The sequence below is a fragment of the Aethalodelphis obliquidens genome, unplaced genomic scaffold (assembly GCF_003676395.1).
Source record: "Aethalodelphis obliquidens isolate GAN/ISIS:26980383/991018 unplaced genomic scaffold, ASM367639v1 scaffold44, whole genome shotgun sequence".
Taxonomy (NCBI): Eukaryota; Metazoa; Chordata; class Mammalia; order Artiodactyla; family Delphinidae; genus Aethalodelphis; species Aethalodelphis obliquidens.
This window is the reverse complement of record NW_020837988.1, coordinates 10,873,463-10,896,463: the sequence shown is the minus strand read 5'-3', so window position 1 is coordinate 10,896,463 and position 23,001 is coordinate 10,873,463. Positions and strand designations below refer to the sequence as shown.

The 23,001-nt window shown below is 56.6% G+C and overlaps 2 protein-coding genes across 2 annotated transcripts in view; one reads left to right on the top strand and one right to left on the bottom strand.

Annotated features, from left to right (window-relative positions):
• ENDOV (endonuclease V) overlaps positions 1-23,001 on the bottom strand; it is a 94,808-nt gene that overhangs the window by 25,110 nt on the left and 46,697 nt on the right. The gene's annotated exons all lie outside the window — the stretch shown is intronic.
• NPTX1 (neuronal pentraxin 1) lies at positions 4,980-17,039 on the top strand. Its single transcript, XM_027080946.1, has 5 exons — positions 4,980-7,823; positions 8,113-8,320; positions 10,445-10,689; positions 11,899-12,078; positions 12,865-17,039. Exons 1-5 carry the CDS (start codon positions 7,380-7,382, stop codon positions 13,084-13,086), a joined length of 1,299 nt encoding a protein of 432 aa, XP_026936747.1. The 5' UTR covers positions 4,980-7,379; the 3' UTR covers positions 13,087-17,039.

The window sequence follows — 23,001 nt, the reverse complement described above, 5'->3', positions numbered from 1 at the left end:
AAAAAAAAAAAAAAAAAAAAAAAAAAAAATTAGCTGGAAAGCTCTTGCATCTCCACTGTCTGGGAGAGTTCCCGGCAGCACACAACAGATACTGGAAGACTGACTGTTCACTGAATGAATAAATGAATGAATGATTGGAAACAGAAGGCCAGTTCTTACGAGAATTAGCTGTGCTGCTTAAGCCAAGACACTGAAACGTAAGGAGCCTCGATTGCCTGGTCTGTAAAATGGGGGAAATAAAATGTAATAGCCCCTGCTGTGACCGCTTCACAGGTTCCTCCGTGATCAAATGAGGGAACGAAGGAACTGGTCTGTGTCGTGTTCTCTGGTGCACTGGAAGGTCCCCCAGGGCTCTCAGGACCTCGCCGGTGCCTGGCAGCCTGCGGCCTCTGTCCAGTGAGCCTTGTTCGCGGTGGCCCAGTCCCCAGAGGAGGAGGCTAGAGAGGCAGGAGCTCATGCCCTCCCCTCCCAGGTATGAGTGATGGCAGCAGGCACAGACCTTGTAATAATTGTAATCCCTTGCTGGTACATACCATTTTTATTCCAAACACTTTTATGCCTCGGCTCATTTTATATTTCATATGCCCTCTCCTGGCTGTGGCAGATGGTAAAATTGATGTGGAAGGACACAGCGGGCTGGCGGCCCCAGCACCCACCGCACCAGCCAGATGCTGTTAGCTCAAGGGAGCCAACCAAAGGGATGCAAATGGGGTTCTGGAGTGGGGGCTCCAGGACCGCTCCAGACCTGGCTTTTGAATTTACCAGTTCCTTTGTCTGGAGGGAAGGGACGCCAGTGCTGGGAAGCACGCTGGTGTCCGAGGGCACCATGCAAATGGCTGGGAGTGCCAGGACCTGTCACCAGTGGCGTCACTCTCAGAGATCAGAAATCTTAACTAATCTCTTGAGCAGTGGGGTCCCGGGCGCTCTCCTCCATCCTCTCCCTGGGCCGTCTCTATACTGGTTGGCTATAACTCCACCGTGCTGAAGATGCTCTCGGGGTTCCATTGTCAGCCCCCGACCTCCCCACTGACCCGTAGTCCCTGTTGGCTCAGGACCAGTCTCCTCAATGGACAATATGGATAGTCTAATAAGTACTGGGTTTGGGGCCAAGTACCTGGTCCCCATCATTTTAATTTCCTACTGCCTGTCGAATAACCACTTCAAACGCGACATGTCCCAGCAAGAACTCACGGTCTCTCCCTCCCTCCAGACCTTCCCCTACTCAGTGGGCGGCACCAGTCAGGAAGCTTCCTAGGTTCCTCCCTCTGCTCACTCCTCACACCCAAGTCATCACCAAGTCCTGACGATTTCATCTCCTCAAACGTTCTCAAGTCCGTTTCTCTTTCCCTGGCTCCTGCCACAAACTCCTTCCCACCCCTTATCACCCAGCAGCAGCCTCTCAGCCAGTGTCCCCCTCAAGTCTGCCCTCCCAGGCAGGTTCCCAGGCAGAACCTCCTACATACACTCGGCACCGCAGCTGTGCCTCCTTGCAGACAGGATGAAATGGACAGGACGGAACTGTGGCTCCTACACACTTGCCAGCCCTCACCCACGCCTCTTGCCAGCCAGCTCTGCAGTTTACACTGCGAAGATGGAAGACGTCCCCGCCCGCCACTCACGCCCCTCCTCCATCACCCGGCATTGCTCGTGCCAGCCACCTCCCTCCCCACTCACTCCTCAAGACCATGCTCTGGTATCACCTCCTCAGGAACTGCCCCTGACTGCTCGACCCCAACCCACCCACCTGCCCTGGCCTGGGGCACTCACGTGCCATCCCGCCCTGGAGGTACGTGGTACCCCATCTGCCCACCAGGCTGAGCACCCTCAGGATGGAGAGACTGTTGTGTTCATCCCTGGCCCCGGCACCGGGTCTGCCCCTCAGTAGATGCTCTGGAAATATTTGCTGAACTGAGAGCACACTTGATGAATATTTACACTGTACTAAGTGCCCACGGTTCGGCCTGGGGCCAGAAACCCCTGCTTGGAGAAAAGTGAGTTTTCACCAAGACAGGATGGTAAGTTTATGCCTGTAAACTCCTGTTTACTGGAGTAAGCAAGTCATCAAGTTCAAAAGTACCCGTTCCCCACCTGATCCCAGCATTGGGCTCGGTCCAGAGGAGGGCAGGCCACCCAGGGCTCTGTTCCAGCCAGACTGGGCTGACGGCTGCCCAGGCTGGCTCAGAGGAAGGGGGCCCTCAGGGTGGGAAATGCCCCTGGGTGCAGGGAGTCTGGAGGCCCGGGGTGGGGGGACCCCACTGTCCAACGCTAATGACCACGGCCCACGACTGTTTAGTCCCCAGGTGGCTGCCGCAGGGATATTGGTATTCACACAATGGGCATGAACTTGAACACCCTGTGGTGGAGCAGGGGGCTTCTCCTCCAAGGGTAGCAGGTGAGCAGCTCCTCAGCCCGGGGTCTGCGGACCTGGCCTGATCTGCTTCCACCACCAGGTGTGGGCAGGATGGGCCACTGTCCCTTCTTGGGCCTCCTCTCTGCCACTCAGTCCTGCCAGTCTGAGAGCTCTTTCCTTTGTGGGTTCGGGGTTGAGGGGGGGAGTAGTGGGGTGGGCAGGGAGAAAGCTGGGTGGGAGTGTGAAGGCCAGGGCTTGCCTCTCAGCTTTGCCTTCACTGCACGTGTGGGAGACCCTGGACTTCCCTTGGTTTCCTTATCTGCCAAGTCAGGACAATAGCCCCGCCATGCCTTAGGGAGGCAAATGAATGAACATGGACAGAGGGCTTTGAAAAGGACAATTCCTTGTTTATAAGATAAGGCTATTACCGCAGGGGTGTCTGAGGAGAGGGCAGAGGGGACGGTTCTGGTGTGGTCCCTCCCCCAGCAGAGCTGGGCAGCAGGGACGTGTCCCCGTCACACCAGAGTGGGTGGATGGGGCCTGTCAGGAATGCCACTCCAGGCCAGGGGTCAGAGGCCCCGTGGGACTTGCTGCTGTCAGAGTGGCCCCATCCCCAATCCCTTGGGCCCAGGAGCTTCTCACATAGGAGTCACATGGCCTGGCTCTGTCGTGAGGGCTTGGCTGCCAGAGGTACCTACTGACTCTCACCTGGTAGCAGCCAGAAGCCTGTCTCCTCTGCTCCAGGGACAACCTGTGGGTGCTGCCTCCCCCCAAATAACCACACATAGAGTGGCGCATAAGTCATCCTCCTGGACACAAAGTGAACACCCCTACGAAAGCAGCACCCAGACTGAGAAACAGATCGTAACCAGCACTGTGGGGCTGCTGCAAACAGAAACAAACCAAAAACAGAAACAAAAGCAAAAATCACCTCGGGAGCTGGCAGACGTGTCCCCACACATTTAAAACAGCAGCCCCTTACGCTACCGCAGCGCCCTCCCATCCCAGGCTAGACGCCAGCTCCCCCGGCAGGGTCCACGGCGTGTCCTCAGCAGTGACATGGGCCTGACTCTTGTCTGAGGAGCCCACCCGTGTCCAGAGCCAGATCAGTGAGGACTCCTGCCTTCTTCTCTTCCCAGATGGGGTCCCGGGGCCTTGCCTGGCCCTCCCCCTCCACTCCTCAGCCTCCCCCTCCACTCCCTAGCCTCCCCCCTGCAGGGAGAGCTATTTCAAAAGGCAGGGTGGGCCCTCATGCTAGATGGGCTCAGAGTCAAGTGGTGGGTGGGCCCTGGCCTGGGTCCATTGTCCTCCCAGCTCTTCCCAGTGCCCTCCCAGGTCCTCCCAGGTTCTCCTTGTGCCCTCCCAGCACCCACCCAGCGCCCCCCTATTGCCTGCCATGAGGGTAGCTCTTTCCTTCCTAGGCTGGCCCATGGCCTTGGCCCTTGAAGAGAACAGGGCCAGGAGATACCACAGTATGGGTGAGGGTCTGGGCACAGCACCAGGCTTGGGCACCCTCCCTGGGTGGGCTTCCACCATCCACTGGGTAAAGACCCTCAACAGCACTGATGTGCTCAGAATAGTGCCCGACCCACCTGTTTAGCCTTCCTATGCCTGCCTGCCTTTACTACGCTGGCCACAGCTGGGGAGCCTCCGGCCACACTTCTCCACCAGTCCCCTTTGCTTTCCCTACATCGAGGTACCTGCCCCCCCCCCCAATTTAACCTCTGAAGGCCTCTGCATCCTCTTCCACCAGTGATGTGCCCAGCTGGCTGGCTCCAGCTGATTGCTACATTTCCAGGAATTTGCAAGCTGATTGTTAAACACAGCCATCATTAAAATTTAAATTATACAAACTTACAATTATATAAATTATATTAAGAACGAAGGTAATACATAGAACTCATCACTTTCTAATGTTTTCTACTACATTTTACTATTATCTATGCTTTTTAGGTTCTTCGCATCTATTGCATCCATGAGGTGGGAAAACCATATACTTGTGTGATCCTGCCACATCTTTTCCCAACTCCACTGCAAGTGTGTATACAGCACTTCCTCCCCCCCACCCCCACCTCCATCCCTGCTGCAGTTCTGACATACGGGGCTCAGGTCGGGAGAACAGGTGTACACATATGAGACCTTCAGACCACGTAGCTAGGCAACTTGTTCTTCCTCTGAGGGTTTTGGGCAAGGCAGTCCTTGATTTCTAGTCCCCAACTTCCAGATACCTCCTGAACTCTAGGGAGGGAGAGGACGCTGCAAACACTACCCAGATTGAATCTCTCCTGCCCAGGGTCTTGGGTACAGTTAAAAAGATTTAAAGAAGGCAGAGGGCTGCCATAGTGTGCCCCCTAGCAGCCCCTCAGCACAGCCCAGCATTTCTGCGCAGGTGTCCCACATACTGCCTTCTGGCAGACAGAGAGCTCCACAGAGGTCGCCCTTGGGACCAAAGGGTCCTGGGCCCTTGACCGCAGTGTCCTCCCCTCAGGGTTCCATACTTCCCTGCCAGAGATCCCACTGCCCCTGGACATTGCCCCAGGGTCCCTCCTCCCCTTCAGACTCAGTCTACTCTATCTTCTGTGTGTGTGTGTGTGTGTGTGTGTGTGTGTGTGGCGATGGCGGGGGGCGGTCGGGGTCTGGCCCTCAGTGCCCAAGTGCCGAGTGCCAACCGCTGAGATCTCCTCTGGAGGTAAAAGCCCAGGTCCCTGCCTTGCTCAGGCAAGCCCCTGCCGCTCCTGGGGCTCAGGACGCAAGGCCCAGCCCAGGGTTCCCGCTCTGTCCACACCTTCCTCCCGGCCCAGCTGGGCTCCTCTCCCGCGCCCACACACGATCTCTGCGGAGCGCCATCCCTCTGTGCCCTCAGGGCCCCACGGAAATCGGCCTCTGGCCACACACAGCCCTGGCCCGGGGGAGCGCGCCGGCGGGGGGGGGGGGGGGGGGGTGCGCTGACCCGGGGGTGACAGGGTGGGGGGTGTGTGACTCCATCCGGTCTCAGGATGGGAGTTGGGGCAGAAGCCGTGATGCCCCTCGCGCGGGTAATTCCTCCCGAGTCGCTTGCTGACCTGGGGCGCTCCGGCCGGTCGCAGACACGCGTGGGACCCTCGTGGCCGGCCCCCTCCCGCGGCCTGGGGCCGGGCGGTGAGCTGCGGCAGGTCTCAGGGCTCAGTGGTGGGTGAGCGCTGCCGCTGGGGCCAGAAACCCAGCACAGCCCAGGACCGAGGCGCGCCAAGCCCAGGACAGCCGCTTGCGGGTCGCGGGGTCCCTCTGGCGCCGCTGAAAGACTCTGGCCGCGAGTAGCCCGGGGGGCAGCGGGTGGGAGGAGGCTGCGGAGAGGGAGGAGATCGTGGCTTATCAAAAAGGTCTCAATAGAGCTGGCTTCATCTCCCACCCGCGGGGCGGAAGTCAGCTCCGCACCCAGGAGCTGCCTGTGGGTCCCTCCGGGCAGGGACCCGCGCACTTGCCAACGGCGGGGCCATCGCAGAGCCCAGAGGAAGCGGAATGAAGGGCTCGGGGCGTGGGGCGGGGGTGTCCGCCGGGCGGCCCCGACTGCGACTGTAGCTATGGCTCGACCTGTCGCATCGAGCCGGACCCCGGAGTCTTGGTACCTCAGTGCCCTCCTCTGTACAGTGGGAGCTGGGAGGGGCGGCTTCCGAAGCGCGTTTGGCTCTGACCGCCAGGGACTGGCCAGGGTCTCAGGCCCTAGTCGGGAGCCCCGAACCGGGCACTGAAAACTGGACGGAAATCTGGGAGCCGAGCCCCGCGGCGCCGCTGCCCAGAAAAATGGCTCGAGTGTGTGGGCGGGTGAGTGGGGTGACTATGAGTAACCTACCATCGTTTGGAGCTTCGCAGGTGCGACGCCCCCCTCCCAAAGTCCCGGACCCCTCCCCAGCGGCAGAGAAGTGGGCACAGCTGGGGTGAATGGGGTCCAGAAAGCCCAACACACACGCGAACACACACAGCCATGGACACACGAACGCACCGCAACTCGCACACGGACACACACGTGCCCTCACATCTCCGCGATGGGAAGGCGCTCGGAGAGCGCGAAACGGTCCGCCTGCAGGGCCCCCTCGGAAGCGTGGCACCTCCCCCGGGGCTGGAGGGACCGTCCAGCTCCGGCAGCGCCGTCTGCCCGGAATTGGGCACGCTCGGCTGGCAGGAAAGGCTTAATCCGCAAGGGACGCCTCCGAAAGTGCCCGCCTGCCCCGCCGGCACGAGGTGGGGGCTGTCAATCCCAGGAGACGTTGCCAGTCCCCAAAGCTCGGAGCTGGGGGGTGGGGGAGGGCACAGGAGAGCCAAGAACGAGGGCGTGGGAAGCCCCCAGACCTGGGGTGTATAGCGTCTTTTTAACCCCATACGGACATCTAAGAAACTTGGAGCGGTCCCGCGACCCCCTCTCGGGACTTAGCGACGTAGTGAGGCTCTGCTCCCGGCGCTCCCCACCCGGCACGCAGGTGTGGACGACTTGAGTCCTTGGGGACCGGGTCCGGGCCCCGCGGGTGTTCAGTGCAGCCGAGCGGGTTGAGCCGAATTCTGTCTCCCGGGTCCTCCGTGGCCTCCCACACGCCCCGAGCCCCGTCGGATATTTGGGGACACCAAGCAGGTGGCCCATCCAGGAGTCCGAGGCCGCGGCCCGGCCCACCCTCCTCTCCCCACCCCACTCCTTCCGTTCTCGGCTGGGATCAGGGACGGGCCGGTAGAGGGTGGTGCGAAGGCCGCGGCGGCGCCGGGGGTTGGGGGAAGTTTCCCCCACTACGCACCCCTACGACCCCAGCCGAGCAGCGGGCTCGGGCCGCAGACAATTAAAGCGGGATTCCTCCCCCGCTGACGTCGGCAGCGCGAGGCCCCTCCCGCGGTGGCATAAAAGGCGCGGGCTCCGCAGCGCAGGCGGCAGTGGGGGCCGGACAGCGCGGCGGTGCGGACTGCGCGGCGGAACAGTGAGCAGCGCGGCGCCCAGAGCGCTGGCCGCCCGCGGAGCTCCAGCCGAGCCGAGCCCGGCCCGGAGCGCCGGGTCCCAGCGCCCGCAGCCATGCTGGCCGGCCGCGCCGCGCGCACCTGTGCGCTGCTCGCCCTCTGCCTCCTGGGCAGCGGGGCCCAGGATTTTGGGCCAACGCGCTTCATCTGCACCTCGGTGCCGGTGGACACCGACATGTGCGCCGCGTCCGTGGCCGCCGGCGGCGCCGAGGAGCTCCGGAGCAACGTGCTGCAGCTCCGCGAGACCGTGCTGCAGCAGAAGGAGACCATCCTGAGCCAGAAGGAGACCATCCGCGAGCTGACCACCAAGCTGGGCCGCTGCGAGAGCCAGAGCACGCTGGACGCGAGCGCCGGCGAGGCGCGGACGGGCGGCGGCCGCAAGCAGCCCGGCTCGGGCAAGAACACCATGGGCGACCTGTCTCGGACGCCGGCCGCCGAGACGCTCAGCCAACTCGGGCAAACTTTGCAGTCGCTCAAAACCCGCCTGGAGAACCTCGAGGTCCGCGCGCGCCGCTGTTTCCCCTCTGGCTCGCGCGCCCCTCTGCCCTCCCCCACCTCCATTCCCGACCCGGCCCGACATCCCCAACCCAGGCCTTGGCCGGGTGCCGATGCCTGGCTGGGCCCTCCCCAAGCGTGCGGGGCCCCGCGGACGGCCACTCGCCCGAGCTCCCCGCCAGGCTGCCCCCGCAGTCGCCCTGAGGGGACCGCGCCACCGGCCTCCCGGCACGGCCCCTGCTCCACGCGTAACGATATGGTTTCCCCCCCCTCCCACCCTTGCACCCTCGCAGCAGTACAGCCGGCTCAATTCCTCCAGCCAGACCAACAGCCTCAAGGATCTGCTGCAGAGCAAGATCGATGACCTGGAGAGGCAGGTGCTGTCTCGGGTGAACACTCTGGAGGAGGGCAAGGGGGGCCCCAGAAATGACACCGAGGAAAGAGTCAAGATCGAGAGTGCCCTGACTTCCCTGCACCAGCGGATCAGCGAGCTCGAGAAAGGTAATGGTCATGGGGAGCTGGGGGGTCATGCATCCTGTCTCAGCTCCCTGGACCAGTGGGACCCTGCCTCTGGTCCTGGCTTCCTGCATAGCTCAGGTTGGGAGTGTAGAAGCCCTCAGCTCCTCCACCCCTCTAGCCCCATCCCTGCCCCAGGTTCTCCAGTTGGTGTTCCTGGCAGGACTGGGGTGCCCTGGGCTTGGGACATCTCAGGAAGCAGAGTGAGGAAGGGATTGCCTGGGGTTCCCTCCCCCCTCCCCCGCCACACTCACACACTCACACACTCACAGGATTTTTCCAAGTCTGATTTGTTTAATCTTCAGCAACTTTGCACTATAGCTTTGGCTGGCTCGAGTCCTCCCTGGCTAGGAAAACCTGGCTCTAGCCGGTCCCCATCCACAGCAGCGAGCAGGGCATGGGCTGGGGCTGGGCCCTCGTGGTCCATGGCACATTTGGGCCCTGAGCAGGTTTCCTCCCAGCTCCTTGGTGCCCTGGCATCCTCTGGGGATTTCCGGGTCCTCCCCTCCACCCTGAGCACACCCCCAAGGTTTTCTCTTCTGAGTGACCCAAGCCCAGGCATCTTGCATGCAGCCCCGCGGTTCCCGAGTCGCCAACTCCAGCCAGCCCCAATCTCACCCGAGGCCCACGGATGAGCTCGGGAGGCTCAGCCTTGAAGTCGCAGAAATCAAACAAGGTTGTAAAAGTGTGGGGGGGGTGAGACTCGGGGCTCGAAGCAGGGCCACGTGACCCTTCTCGGACTGCAAAGTGTGCTGGATGGATTTAAACAGTGCCATCTTAAGGCACGTTATGTAACTGAAAAACAGATCGGGGAAGGGAGGGCGGGGGAGAAAGGGGAGATTGGGGAAATGAAGAACACCCCCTGGAGAGACCAGGGACCAGATGTGCTCCAAGGGCAGGGGGCTGCCAGCCTGAAATGGAAGGGGAACACTGAGGGCCAGCCCTGCTCTGTTTCCTGACACCTGGCTTAGAGGAAGGGCGTGGGGTTGCTGGCCCAGCAGGATGCCTTCTAGAAATAATTCTTGGCCTGGAGGGCCGGTTTAGTGCTGGGCTCCCTGGCAGCACCCAGCGTACACCCTGGAGCTGGTGGGTGTGTGTTCCTGGCTCTGGGCCTGGTGCCCATGCCCACTGCTGGATTGGAATGTTTTGCCTGGAATCAGTCACACCATGCCCAGGGCCACAGCCACAGTGTGTGTGTAGGTTGTGAGAGGGCAGAAAAGCATTCCCTGGAGACGTTGCCAGCAGGCGGGGAGCTGGTGGCCATGTATAAAGGGAGGGTATGGGACCAGGAGCCTGATTTTTCAGGAAACGCACAGGAAGCTCGCCCTGAGAATGACTGGCATCATCCTCAGAGAAGTCACCTTAGGGGAACCTGGCTTTAGGGCCACCTCCCGGCTCCCTGCTGTCCTGCCCTCTCTGCAGGGGCCCAGACAGAGTTGCTAGAAGAGCCTCGGGGGGTACAACTCTCCCTCCTGTGGGATGGATGGGATTCTGGAAACAGCCTGAGTCCTCGGGGCAAATCGGCTGGGTCAGATGAGTGACCAGGGGCTGCGGTGTGTCCTGGCCTCACGGGAAGTGTGACGGGCACTGGGGGGCCTGCACCGTCAGCAGTCAGCATCCTGGAATCAGGTTGGGCTCCTGGAGGGGCTGCTCTGACGGGAGATAATAGCCTCTTTACTGGCCGGGAGGAGCCCTCCTTGCTCTGTGGTGACACCTTCGAGCGTTGCTTTACAGGGTGCGCACTGACCCACTCCCTACCCATGCCCACTGCCCAGCCCAGGTGCAGATGCTCAGAGCCCAGAGTGTGCGGGCGGCTCCCCACACCCCCATCCCAGCCTCTCCACAGGGGTCACCGTGTGGGAGCCACCTTATGGGAGCCAGACCGGGAGCAGAGACCTTGGGTCAGCTCTTTCGTCCTGGCCCTGTGCCCTGGGGCAAAGCGCTTGACCTCTCCGAGCCTCCTTTTCAGCATCTACAGAACAGAGAGGAGTCTGCTTTGTCTGCATCACCAAGCCTGGTTGGGGGCAGGGGCACTGGCAAGCCTGCTTTAGTCAGGGACAGGCGCTTCGTCAAGGTGCAGGTATCTGGACTGTATCCCGTCCTCCCCAGGTCAGAAGGACAACCGCCCTGGAGACAAGTTCCAGCTCACATTCCCCCTGCGGACCAACTACATGTATGCCAAGGTGAAGAAGAGCCTGCCGGAGATGTACGCCTTCACGGTGTGCATGTGGCTCAAGTCCAGCGCAGCGCCAGGGGTGGGCACGCCCTTCTCCTATGCTGTGCCCGGCCAGGCCAATGAGCTGGTCCTCATTGAGTGGGGCAACAACCCCATGGAGATCCTCATCAACGACAAGGTAGAGTCCCCACCCCTCTGGACTTGCAGAGCAGCAGGGCGAGGCCCCCAGGGCCCCAGTCTGTGCCAGCTGCTGGGACAGGTCTCGGTAGCATGAGCTATACAGCCTCAGATGCTACTGTGGCCCCAAGAGGAGAGCCTGCCAGGCAGGGCTGAGGGAGGTGCAGGGTGAGGCCTGGGAGAAGTGGGCAGGGGTGCCCTTGCCGTGCTCCATGAACAGGCCTCCCAGACAGAGGCCTCCTGGCTGGTGGTGGAGGAGGATAATCCCGGGGGACAATCCATCTGACAGACTCCTCCTCCCCCAGCTGGCCTTGGAGCTGACTTTGCTCCCCCATATTTGGGAGACCATAGATGCTGGGGGGGGGGTAAAGATGCTCCTAGAGAGTCCAAATCAATCCTGCTTAGCCCCCTACTCCTGGGAGGAGGCCGGATCTGGGCGAGTCCTTGGGAGAGGGCAAACTTTCCCTCCAGGGAGCCCGTCTCCATCTTGGCCCTCGTTAGCTGTGGGAATAGCGGCCAACTCCCGAACTCCCTCATCTCTATGGCAGCTTTGGTAGTGAACGTCTAAAACCTAGGCTGGGAATTAGATTCCAAGCCCTTGCTCTTGATGCCTTGCCTAGAAAGGGCTGTGCCTTTCTGGGGCCCCATTTCCCCCAAGTTAAAAGGGTGTGAGGGTTCTTTCATTGGCTGAGGCAGGCTCCCTGCCTGAAATGTTTAGAGCGTGAGTGAAATTCCAGGTGAGAGGCTGGTCTGAGCATTAAAAGGCATGGAGCCATCTCCCCTGGCATCTTTCAGAGTCTATGCAAAAAGGCTGGGCGGGTTGTAGACCCAGAGATCTGGCAGTTAGAGATGGAGTGTTGGAAGAGAGGAGAGGCTCAGAAAGCAGCAGTGAACTCAGCCCCCAGGGGTGGCCCTCCTCCATCAGAGGGCCTGTTTCATAGACTAGCCAAGAGGGAGGAGATTGCATGCATATGCAGATCGATCTTAGGAGCCCCCTTGACAAATCTTCCCATTTCCTTTGTGATTTTGTGCTCCATCAATGGATGGGCCTGACAGTCCAGAGGGGCAGGTGCTGCAAGAACTCAGTAACAGCTCTTGATATTTATTGTAAATGCCTATGAATATTGGTTGAACTACTAACTAGTGATGATAATTGATTCTGATTGTACCCCTGTTCCCATAATGTCCTGTATGTTGTTCTCCTTCCCAGGTGGCTAAGCTGCCCTTTGTAATCAATGATGGCAAGTGGCACCACATCTGCATCACCTGGACCACCCGGGACGGGGTCTGGGAAGCCTACCAGGATGGCACCCAGGGAGGCAACGGCGAGAACTTGGCGCCCTATCACCCTATCAAGCCACAGGGCGTGCTGGTGCTGGGCCAGGAGCAGGTACAGGCCATGGGGGCAGGGAAAGGGGGGGCAGCTGCAGGGGGAGGAGCCCCAGAACCAGAGACTAGGCAGGAGAAAGGAGAATGAGGGTGTTGGGAGAGAGGGCAGAGAGGCAGCAGGGAGCAAAGTGGGAGGGAGCTGGAGACGCAAGTGGTTTCCGCTAGAAGCAGCTGAGGGAAGCAAGTGATGCAGCAGTTTGGGCAAAGTCCCTGCTCTGAGTGGGCACTTTCAGGAAAGGCGAGCAGGAGTGGGCTCTGGTCTCAAGGCTCTCCACAACTTTCTCAACAACTGCAGCAATGCTCTTTGGCACCGGAAGACCAAATGTGCATTTAGTGATGCATAATTTATTTCCTGGAAGTGGTTTGTCTCCCGTCGGGCACCCAGGAGGGAAAGGCAGGCAGGAGAGCCCCAGGGCTTCCATTCTCATTGGGCCGCTATTGCTGTTAAAGAACGACATCTGAGTTTCTTGACTAGAGGCAGGGAGTGTAGGGGAGGCCCTCCAGGCACTGCTCCCACAGTTGTCCATGGACCTGGCTGACACCCTCCCTCACTGGGCAGCTCTCAGGTGCCCCCAGGAGAAGCTCTGCATCCAGGGCAGAGGAGGCCAGCATCACTCCTTTTCCTGAGCTTCCCACAGGGGAGGGACTGATGGATAGCTGAAGACCAGACACAGGGAGACAAATGGACCAGAGGTAGATGTGAGAGCCTTTCCCCCTAGGGATGCCCTCCTGATAGGCCCACACTGCTATGACCCCCTCCACCCTCATCCTCTGCTTTTCTCTGAAGGACACTCTGGGTGGCGGGTTTGATGCCACCCAAGCGTTCGTGGGCGAGCTGGCCCATTTCAACATCTGGGACCGCAAGCTGACCCCGGGGGAGGTGTACAACCTGGCCACCTGCAGCACCAAGGCCCTTTCCGGCAATGTCATTGCCTGGTCTGAGTCCCACATCGAGATCTACGGCGGAGCCACCAAGTGGACGTTCGAAGCCTGTCGCCAGATCAACTGAGGCCCAGGGCCGGGCTGAGCCTCCTGGTCCCCAGGTCCCCAGCCCCTTCCCGCTTCCCCCCTGCTTGTGCGGTGATGATCCGTCGTCTCTTCTTCTCTCCCTTTCCCCCAGGAATGACTCAAGGCCATCGCCCTCGTACATGCGCACACGCACACAGCCTGGTTTCGTCCTCGTGCACGTGAAGCAGGCCCGGCTCCCATCCGTCCCCGAGGTGTCCCCACTTCTCTCTAGGAGCCCGCACTGTTTCTCAGGCATGCCCTGTTCACCAGTAAAGCCGGCAGCTGCAACATTTTGAAAAATGCACACGTAGGTGAGAGGACCTGTGTGTGAGTGTATGTGTGTGTGTGTGTGTGTGTGTGTGTTTGTGTGTCTACAAGGGTCTGTCTCTCTGGGGAGGCCTTCTCTTTTTAAATGAGGTATTTCATTTCTTCTTTCTCTGTGGCTTTGGGAAATCTCATGACTGGTCTAATATCTGCATTGCCAACTTTGGTGTCTGCCCGTGTGCCTTGGGGCTGGTGCATCTTCTTCTGCAATGCGTTCGTCTTTGTTTGTAAACGTTCTTCAGAGCGACATATCTCTATATTGATAAAATAAATATCTTGTAGCAGTTTGTTAAAGGCCGGGGGCCTCTCCATGGAGAATTTGTATCTTGTCATAGAAGGAATTCTCTCTGAAGGGTTGAAGGCAGACAGTGTCCTGTAATGGCACCACGTGCTGGGCAGGGGCAGAGGAGGAGGGACCAGCCTCAGGATCCGGGCAGTCCCTCTCCCAACCCCCAGTGCCTGGCCAGCATCCTGCTGTTGGCATCTGAGGGCAGCCCTGGGCCTGGGAGGCCAGCCTGCATACCCAGCTCGGCCAGCTCTGGCCCAGGATACCGTCTGTGGCCCTCAGCCTTCCCACGTCCTCAGACTCCCCTTCAGCTGCCAGCTAGCGCCCCCAAGAGAGGAACATCCCATCCACAGCCCAGGAAGCCAGGACCCCTGGTCTCCTCCCCTTGACCTCTGGCAGTGGGAGACCAGAGGCTTCGGTGGGTCAGCTTGAGAGCAGACCTTTTAGACCAGGAAACCCACACTCTGATTACGACCCAGCCACACAGGGCCACTGGAACTTGAACCCAGCCAGTCGACGGGCCAGGTCCGTGGTAACTCTGACAGCCATATTCTTCACCCGGGCCGAGGCGAGCCCTCCAAGGGGGCAGGTCCTCCGGAGACCTCTTCTGGGGAGCCACGCATGGCTAGGCCGGGGCCTGAAATCCACTCCCCCATCTTACAGAGCGCAAATCCTATGTAGCCCCCAACCTGTCACCAGCTGGTGACACTGAGACCCAGCCAGTGTCCAGAAGCTTTGACATTTCTTTCCCTCCATGAAAAACTAACATGTGCGCCTCCTTCTAGTCCTTCCAAGGCGGGGAGAAAAGTGCGTGTGTGTGTGTGTGTGTGTGTGTGTGTGTGTGTGTGTGTTGAATGAGAGCGAGCAGAATAGCACTCAGACGGATCACACCCAGGGGAGGGTGAGCTCCCTGCTTTGTTGCACCATCTGGGGGTCGCACACCCTGAGGGCAACCTGGACTCTGTCACCAGGAGTCTAATTAGCAAAAGGCTGGCAAGTCTTTCTAGAAATTTTACTGCACTGCCTGGCTCATCTACAGCTGCAGACATTTCTTCAGGAGGAGCAGGTGTTTCTGTCTTCTGTTCCTTCCAGGGCACCTGTCTCCTTAAACGCAGGTCCGTGTTGTGTCGGAAACCTAGTGCATCTGTGTGTGTCTGTGTTGGTGTCTCTGTGTTGGTGTCCGCGTAGGTGTCTGCACGGTACCCAGTCGCCATTCTGCAATGCATCACTCTAGTGCCGAGGGTGAGGTCCAGGCGCCAGGCTACGTGTTGTGGTTCAACGGTGGCTTCTTCTGAGACCGCTGTGCTTTGTCAGAGCCCATCGGGCTGTGGCATCTGTGGATCTGAAGGGATCTTCTCTGTTTGCATGTTCCTTGGGGTGGCATGTCCCTTGCTTCCTCAGTCTGGTGTGTGTTCCCCTGCCTGCATGAACTTCTCTGGTTCTGTGTTGTGTGCCCAGTGCCACCCATTGTTCTGTGACCATCCATGTAGCTACTAAAAATGGCTGGGTAAGCAAGCCAAGGGTGTCGGAGGAGGTCAAGGGAGAGATCGATTCCCTCTCCCCCTCCCCACTCCCCAAACACACCAAGAAGTATTTTTAACATGTAGGTTGAGAACAAGCCTAACAATGCTTGTGGTTGGGAAAGAGTGAGAGCTTAGTATCCCCCTCTAGACCAGATCGGCCCCACCCCTCACTTCAGCCATCTCAGAGCTGTTGGCAAGGCCCAGAGTGTGCTAGGTGCTCTCCCATCAGCACCTCCCACCAGCCCCTGCCGATCTATGGATCTACCAGACCCTGGACCACCTCCTGTCCCAGTGGGCGCAGTGGGAGCTGTCCTTTCAGGACCACAAGCCATCCTCTGCCCTAAGTAGAGAGGGGCAGAGCACACCCCAGATGCTTACGCCTGTGTCCCTTCAGCCTCCCGACCTGTTCACCCTCCTCGCCCCTCCCCTGACACACCTGCGGTGCCAGGGATGGAAGCTGATGTTTAACTCCCTCCGCCCTCCCCAGCTGGAGCCTGTGCCAAGCCCCGGACTCCCTTACGGTGGTAACACTTGGCACTTTGCCAGCCCGGAGGAAGGCCGATTACACAGCCACAGATCTAATCCACATAGTTTCCATCTACCCCTTAATCTGACTGATGTTCCCTCTTGCACTGAAATAATACATGCCTATCTCAGGTAAGCCATTTTATAAAAGAAGAAGATAAAAAAGCACTGTCGAGACAGTGTTTGCTTTCACCGAGCTGGTGTCCCACAGCTCCCTGGGTGTCCGAGGTGGGAGAGCTGCTGACAGAGGCTCTCCGGGCCCTCGGGGGATTAGAGCCCACTTGAATCGTAAGCCTTTCTTGCTTTTGATAACAGTATTATTTCTCTTACTCTAGACGAAAAAGTTTATTACCAAACAAGAGTATTTTTATGAAAGAAAAGGACAAACCTATAAATTAACTCAACCTATATTTCCCTTGAAAATACTTTCAGGCTCCGCCAAAAACGTAGAACTGAAAGCATGTTATTTTGGAAGAAAGAGATACATTTTGTATGCTTTCTGTTCCTTTTGTAGATTCACAGTTTTATTTTCTAAGACTGCAAAGATCACTTTGTCACCAGCCCTGGGACCTGAGACCAAGGGGGTGTCTTGTGGGGAGTGAAGGGGAGGGAAGAGGCTGGCATGAAGGTCACAGTCATTCCAATGTGCTCCAAAGAGGGGCCACCTGTTCTCAAAGATGTGTCGGGGATGGGATGCACACTGGCCATTTATGGTGGCCCCTCTGTCTCGAGCTGACTTGTTAAGTGGAATGAGTTGAGGACTTGATGGTCAGTTCCAACCCTGATAGAAGAAACTAGGGTTCCGAATTGTAAACATTAAGAGGATAGTATCCTTTGTAACCTTATGGCAACCAAAATGTGGCTTAAAGCAGTCATGGTTTCATCTCTTAAAACACAGTGTGTAAATTTATTCAGCTAATGACGGGAAATGTATCACTTCCATGCACAGTGGACTTAAGTGCCATTTGTTGCAGGGGAACAAGTCAATGAGGAGAAAAAAAGCCCAAATACTTAAAGTCCCAATTTTGTCTTATTTGCCAAAAAAAAAACAAAAAAATCAACGACAACAAAGCAAACCCCCTATGGTTGATATTGTTATATTGTATATACTGTATAATAGGAAACAGAATTGATGTATCTTACTTTTTCATTATTTGCTAACCAAAGCTGTACATTTTTCATATGATCCGCAGCCTTTTGGGTATCTAATGGGTCAAAACCATGGGACCTGCCACCTCCCATAAGCAGTTCTGGAAATGCACTATTTCTACTGGTATTCTTGCTTTTTTCTTTTTCTTCATTTTCTTGCTGAAATGACATGAATTGTTGAGTTTATTTTTACACAGTAAAGAGTGAAGAAAGACTGTGGTCTCCTTGGAATATCTCTTCTTTTCTCAAGCTTGCAAATGTCACCTCAACCTGCTGGATGACCTCAGGGGTCCTCCCAGGGGATGCATGCCTGCCTATTGCCCTGTGCCCCTTGAAAATCCCGCAGTCATCTGGTGACACTGGACATCAGAGCTGGGGAGGGGGCCTGCCCAATAGCCAATACCAAGGCAGAGTACCAAGGCAGAGAGAGGTGAAGTGATTTCCCAAAGTGTGGAGGCCACACTGGGGCTTGGGGTGCAGAGTAACTGCCCGTTCCTCACCTCGCCTGCAGCCCTGCTCCCTACTGAGTGAATGCACTGCCCACAGCACACCTGGGCACAGGTCCCAGGTGGCCTGGGCTTGTCCTTCCCAAACAGCCCTGCTCTGCTCTCCTTTGCCACATCCCTGACCCATCCTTGGCCAACACCTGGTTACTTCTCCTCTTTTGGGGTTCCCAGGCTGCTTTCCTGCTCTCAAGAAAGACAGCATCTCTAGATTCACATAACAAAAAGATGGGTGACGCGGGAGCCCTGGGCACTGAGAAGAACTTACTTCCCTGGCCCCTGGTGGACCAAGCTAGACTCTGGATGCACAAAGAGCTTTGGAACTGTTCCCTCCCAGGGGACAAAATTAATGACCAGGGGCCAAAGTAGCCTGCCTGGTTGGTGGGTCTCCCCCATGCCCCAACACACATGCCCACATGCACACTGGGTTAGCAGAGGGGACTTGGCCAGGACTCAGGACCTGGGGTTTGGTGGGGTGTAACTGAGCCGTCCATTGCCTGGGGTGGTACAGAGGGAGGGGATTTGGCCTCAGAGCAGGCGGCCACTCGCCCTATTGCCCCTGCAGGAGGAGCCCCAGTTGGGAGAGAGAAGCCCCTGCCAGGTTGAAGACCCTGGACCTGTTTTCTCCAGAGTTGCCCTTGGCGGGTGGTATCCACCTCCAGGCTGCACACGTGTGGCCAGGGCAAGGGTTGTACCCAATCTCAGCAGCTTCAGCCAACACACCACCTCTTTGCCTCCCACTCAAGCAAGTGCATAGTTATGCCTTTAATAACATCATTCTTACGTTTCTAATTTCTATGGAAGTGCTCATTCAAAAACTTGGGTATTTTAACTATCATCAGAAACAAGTTACTTTCTCCACCTCTCACGCCTGTATTGGTACATCAGTGACTGACTTTAGGGGCCATGGAGCTGAGAACAGCAGCTCGCAGGGAGGCAGTCAGGCCTTGCTGCTGAGCTCGCTTGCGTGGGAGCCTGGGGCAGAGGGACACAGGCTCGGGATTTCAAAGCTGGAGAGTGTCTCCAAAGCCATTGACTCCAACGGCCCATCAGGTGTACGAAAATGTTCTCAGCTTGCACATTTCTAGTGATGGGGAACTCACTATTCATAGAGAGTCTGCCCCATTTTCAGACAGCTCCAGCTGGGAGTTTCCTTTTTTTCTTTCCTACCTTTTCTATTTCTTTTCTGTAGTGCCCAGTTCCTTATACTGAGCTGCAGCATCCACCCACCTGTCTGCACACAGGGAGACAGCCCCCATGCCCCCTGGGTCTGCCTTCATGTCTCTCCTGCAGCACCTGGCTGACCTGCTCTACGGTCACACTCCTCCCACCCCAGAAGCCCCCCAGGGAGCAGCATAGGAGTGTAGACCAACCCCTGGAGGGTCCAGGGAATGTATCACCCCACCCCCATCCTTGCTCCAGGAAGCTGGGGCTTGTGCATCAGCTGTGGGCCCCCAGGGTAGAAGCAGCACAATTCAAGGAGTCCCAACCTGCTCCATCTCCTTGTCTGCTCCCCATAAGGCTCCCAGCGAGTGGGCCTGTCCGCAGCAGCCCCCTCTCTGCAGACCTCCAAGGAGCACAAAGCCACATGGGCTCTGGGAAGTTAACTACTTGCTGCAATGAGGAAATAAGAGAGAATAAAAGTGGTGGCTGGGGGGAAGTTACAAAGGTTCTGGAATTCTTTGAAAGGCCTGTGGTTCTGAGCTCAGGGCTTGGCTTCTTTGTAGGAACCAGATGCCCTTCGGAAGAGGCTGGAATGCTCAGCCCAGCCAACGAGGGGCCGTCCCTGGGATGGAGTCAGCCAGCACTGCTGCCTTGACCTTAGCAGAACTGCTAAGGAGAATGGGAAAGGAGATTCTTTCCCATTCACAGCCGGTGGTGCCCATCGGCTAGCTTTGCCAGGGGCCCAGACCCTCACGACTCTCCACAGTCCACCTCTGGAGGTGCCCCGGCAGTGCTGCTATCCTCCAGGGGCCATTGACATCCACACTGTGCATCATGCTCTGTGCTTAACTCATTCCTACGCTTCATCTCACGTCATCCCAATGGCCACCCTGATGATAATACTGATTTTGCAGATGAGGAGCTGGTGGGGAGGCCGGGTGACCTGCTGAGCTCATGAGTGGCAGGGCGGGCGATCAGACTGCAAAGCCCCTGTCTTTCCACACTAGCTATCAGGTTCCGAGTTCATCTGCAGGGGTCAGCAGCTGGCAGGCCACCTCCTCACAGAGGACCTAGTCCCAATCTGAGCCCGTGAATCTCTGGCCAGACCTGCTCTTCCCTCGCACTTTGCTGCTCTGTCATCCTTGACCCCTCAGGTTCTCACGCACCCACGTGTGATGCACGTGGTAAGTCCCTGTGGCCTCAGGTTCCCGAGATGCCCCTCCTCACGGAAGCAGAGCCTCCCTCCTCTCCTGACATTCAAATAAATTGTTTCTAACAGTCTGATCCTTAAAAACTGAAAATCCTTTCATTTCTTGGTTTCCCCATGAAGCACACTTGCATTTCCTGAGACTCACATGGTCACTCAAGGAAGTGGACAGTGGTCTTTAGGGCCATGGTTTTCCCCAGCATAGGAAGACAGGGTGGGACCAGCTGGTCTCTGCAGTCCCTTTGGGCTCTCCCTCGAGCCTAGGAGGCAACCTCCCCAATCCGTGGGGACCAGCAAGGCCCTCTGTGCAGGACGTCTGACCTACCTGCTCCTAGACCCTTGCTCACACAGGACCCCTCTGCCCCCTGCCCCACCAGCAGTCCAGCAGCCATGGGATCTGCCCTCACCAGACTTCTCAATGTTAACTGCCCTCTCAGGGTCCCTGTTCAGGCTACATGAGTTCATATTTCTGATCATTGTTGGTGGACCTGGGTCACATTTTCTCCCCAGAATCTCTTAGCTACCATATAAATCAGGGTGCATGTAGGTACTTGGGGTGGGGTCCACAGGCCCTGAGCCCACTGTCATGACCTGGACTCATCAGTCTCCCTTTGGGGACAGGGGCAGAGAAGTATATTAAGGAAATGAAGAACCACAACTGACCCTTTAGAAAAACGTACACACAGGAGATCAGCCAAGATGGCGGAGTAGAAGGACCCTGAGCTCACCTCTTACAAGCACATCAAAATCACAACTATTTGCAGGACAATCATCAATGAAAAAGACCTACCAGAAAAGATCTTCTACAAATAAAGACATAAAGAAGGAACCTCAACGAGATGGGTAGGAGGGGCAGACGCTCAATAAAGTCAAGTCCCATAACCCTGGGTGGGCAACCCACAAACTGGAGAATAATTATGTTGCAGAGGTTCCCCGACAGGAGTGAGAGGTCTGAGCCCCACATCAGGCTCCCCAGCCTGGACGTCCTGCACCAGGAAGATGAGCCCCCAGAACCATTGGTTTGAAAGCCAGCAGGGCTTAATTTCAGGAGTCCCATAGGACTGGGGGGAGAAAGAGACTTCACTCTTAAACGGTGCGCACAAAATCTCACATGCTCCAGGACCCAGGGAAGAAGCAGTAATTTGATAGGAGCCTGGGCCAGACCTGCTAGTCTTGGAGAGTCTCTTGGAGAGGTGAGGGTCGGGGGGTGGCTCACCCTGGGGACATAGACTCTGGTGAGAGCCATTCTTGGGAGCTCCTTCTACCGCGTGGACACTGGTGCTGGTAGGCACCATTGTGTGGGATCCTCCCTCTAGCTCATCAAGGCCGAGACCTGGCGCTACCTAACAACCTGTAGGCACCAGTGCTGAGATGCCTCAGGCCAAGCAACTAACTGACACAGCCCCACCCATCAGCAGACAAGCTGCCTAAAGACTTCTTGAGCCCACAGCCACCCCAGACACCGCCTTGCCCACCAGAGGGCCCAGGACCCAGCCCCACCCACCAGTGGGCAGGCACCAGACACAAGAAAACCACAATCCCACAGCCTATGGATACAGCCTGCCCACCAGCAGGCTAGACCCTGCCCTGGAACCAGCTGGGTCCCAGTCCTGCCCACTATCAGGCCAACACAAGCTTCAGGACAGCCTGGACCCTGTACCCAACTGTTTCAAGAACCGCCCCTCCCCACCCCAACAGTGATGTGACACCAGCTCTGGGATCCCTGAGCCGAGCAACTAGACTCCGGGACCTGGCTCTGATCACTAGTACGCAGGCACTAAACCCAGGGTTAACACCTATCCTTCTCAAATTATTCCAAAAAATTGCAAAGGAAAAAACAGTTCTGAACTCATTCTATGAGGCCAGCATCACCCTGATACCAAATAACAGACAAATATATCACAAAAAAAGAAAACTACAGGCCAATATTACTGGTGAACATAGATGTAAAAACTCTCAACAAAGTATTAGCAAACCAAATCCAACAATACATTATAAGGATCTTACACCATGGTCAAGTGGGATTTATCCCAGGGATGCAAGATTTTTCAATATCAGCAAATCAATCAATATGATACACCACATTAACAAATTGAAGAATACAAACCATATGATCATCTAGATAGATGCAGAAAAAACTTTCTGACAAAATGCAACATGTATTTATGATTAAAAAAAAAAAACTCCAGAAAGTGGGCATGGAGGGAACATACCTCAACATAATAAAGGCCATGTATGACAAACCCACAGCCAACATCATACTCAACAGTGAAAAGTTGAAAGCATTTCCTCTAAGATCAGGAACAAGACAAGGATGCCCACTCTCATCACTTTTTTGGGGGGTGGGTGGGGGGCAAGCCATGTGGCTTGTGGGATCTTAGTTCCCTGACCAGAGATTGAAGCTGGGCCCTCAGCAGTGAAAGCACAGAGCTCTAACCATTGGACTGCCAGGGAATTCCCTCTCATCATTTTTATTCAACATAGCATTGGAAGCCCTAGCCACAGCAATCAGAGAAGAAAAAGAAATAAAAGGAGTCCAAATTGGAAAGGAAGAAGTAAAACTGTCACTGTTTGCAGATGACATGATACTACATATAGAAAATCCTAAAGATGACACTAGAAAACTACTAGAGCTCATCAATGAATACAGTAAAATAGTAGAATACAAAATTTATATACAGAAATCTGTTGCATTTGTATACACTAACAATGAACTATTAGAAAAAGAAATTAAGAAAACAATTTCATTTACCATTGCATCAAAAAGAATAAGATACCTAGGGGACTTCCCTGGTGGCACAGTGGTTAAGAATCTGCCTGCCAATGCAGGGGACACGGGTTCGATCCCTGGTCTGGGAAGACCCCACATGCTGTGGAGCAACTAAGCCTGTGTGCCACAACTACTGAGCCTGCGCTTTAGAGACTGTGAGCCACAACTACTGAGCCCTCGTGCCACAACTACTGAAGGCCACGTGCCTAGAGCCCGTGCTCTGCAACAAGACAAGACACTGCGATGAGAAGCCCGCGCACCACAACGAAGAGTAGCCCCCACTTGCCGCAACTAGAGAACGCCTGCACACAGGAACGAAGACCAAACGCAGCGAAAAATAAACAAACAAAAAAAAAGTGTAAGATAGCTAGGAGTAAACTTACCTAAGGAGGTAAAAGACCTGTACTCAGAAAACTATAAGACACTGATGAAAGAAACTGAAAACAACACAACCAGATGGAAAGA

Excerpts from the sequence above, each read along its gene's own strand:
- NPTX1 (XM_027080946.1), top strand. The coding sequence starts at position 7,380 with ATGCTGGCCGGCCGCGCCGCGCGCACCTGTGCGCTGCTCGCCCTCTGC. Across the intron at positions 10,690-11,898 it reads AGATCCTCATCAACGACAAG|GTGGCTAAGCTGCCCTTTGT; the intron begins GTAGAGTCCCCA and ends TCTCCTTCCCAG. Across the intron at positions 12,079-12,864 it reads TGGTGCTGGGCCAGGAGCAG|GACACTCTGGGTGGCGGGTT; the intron begins GTACAGGCCATG and ends TTTTCTCTGAAG.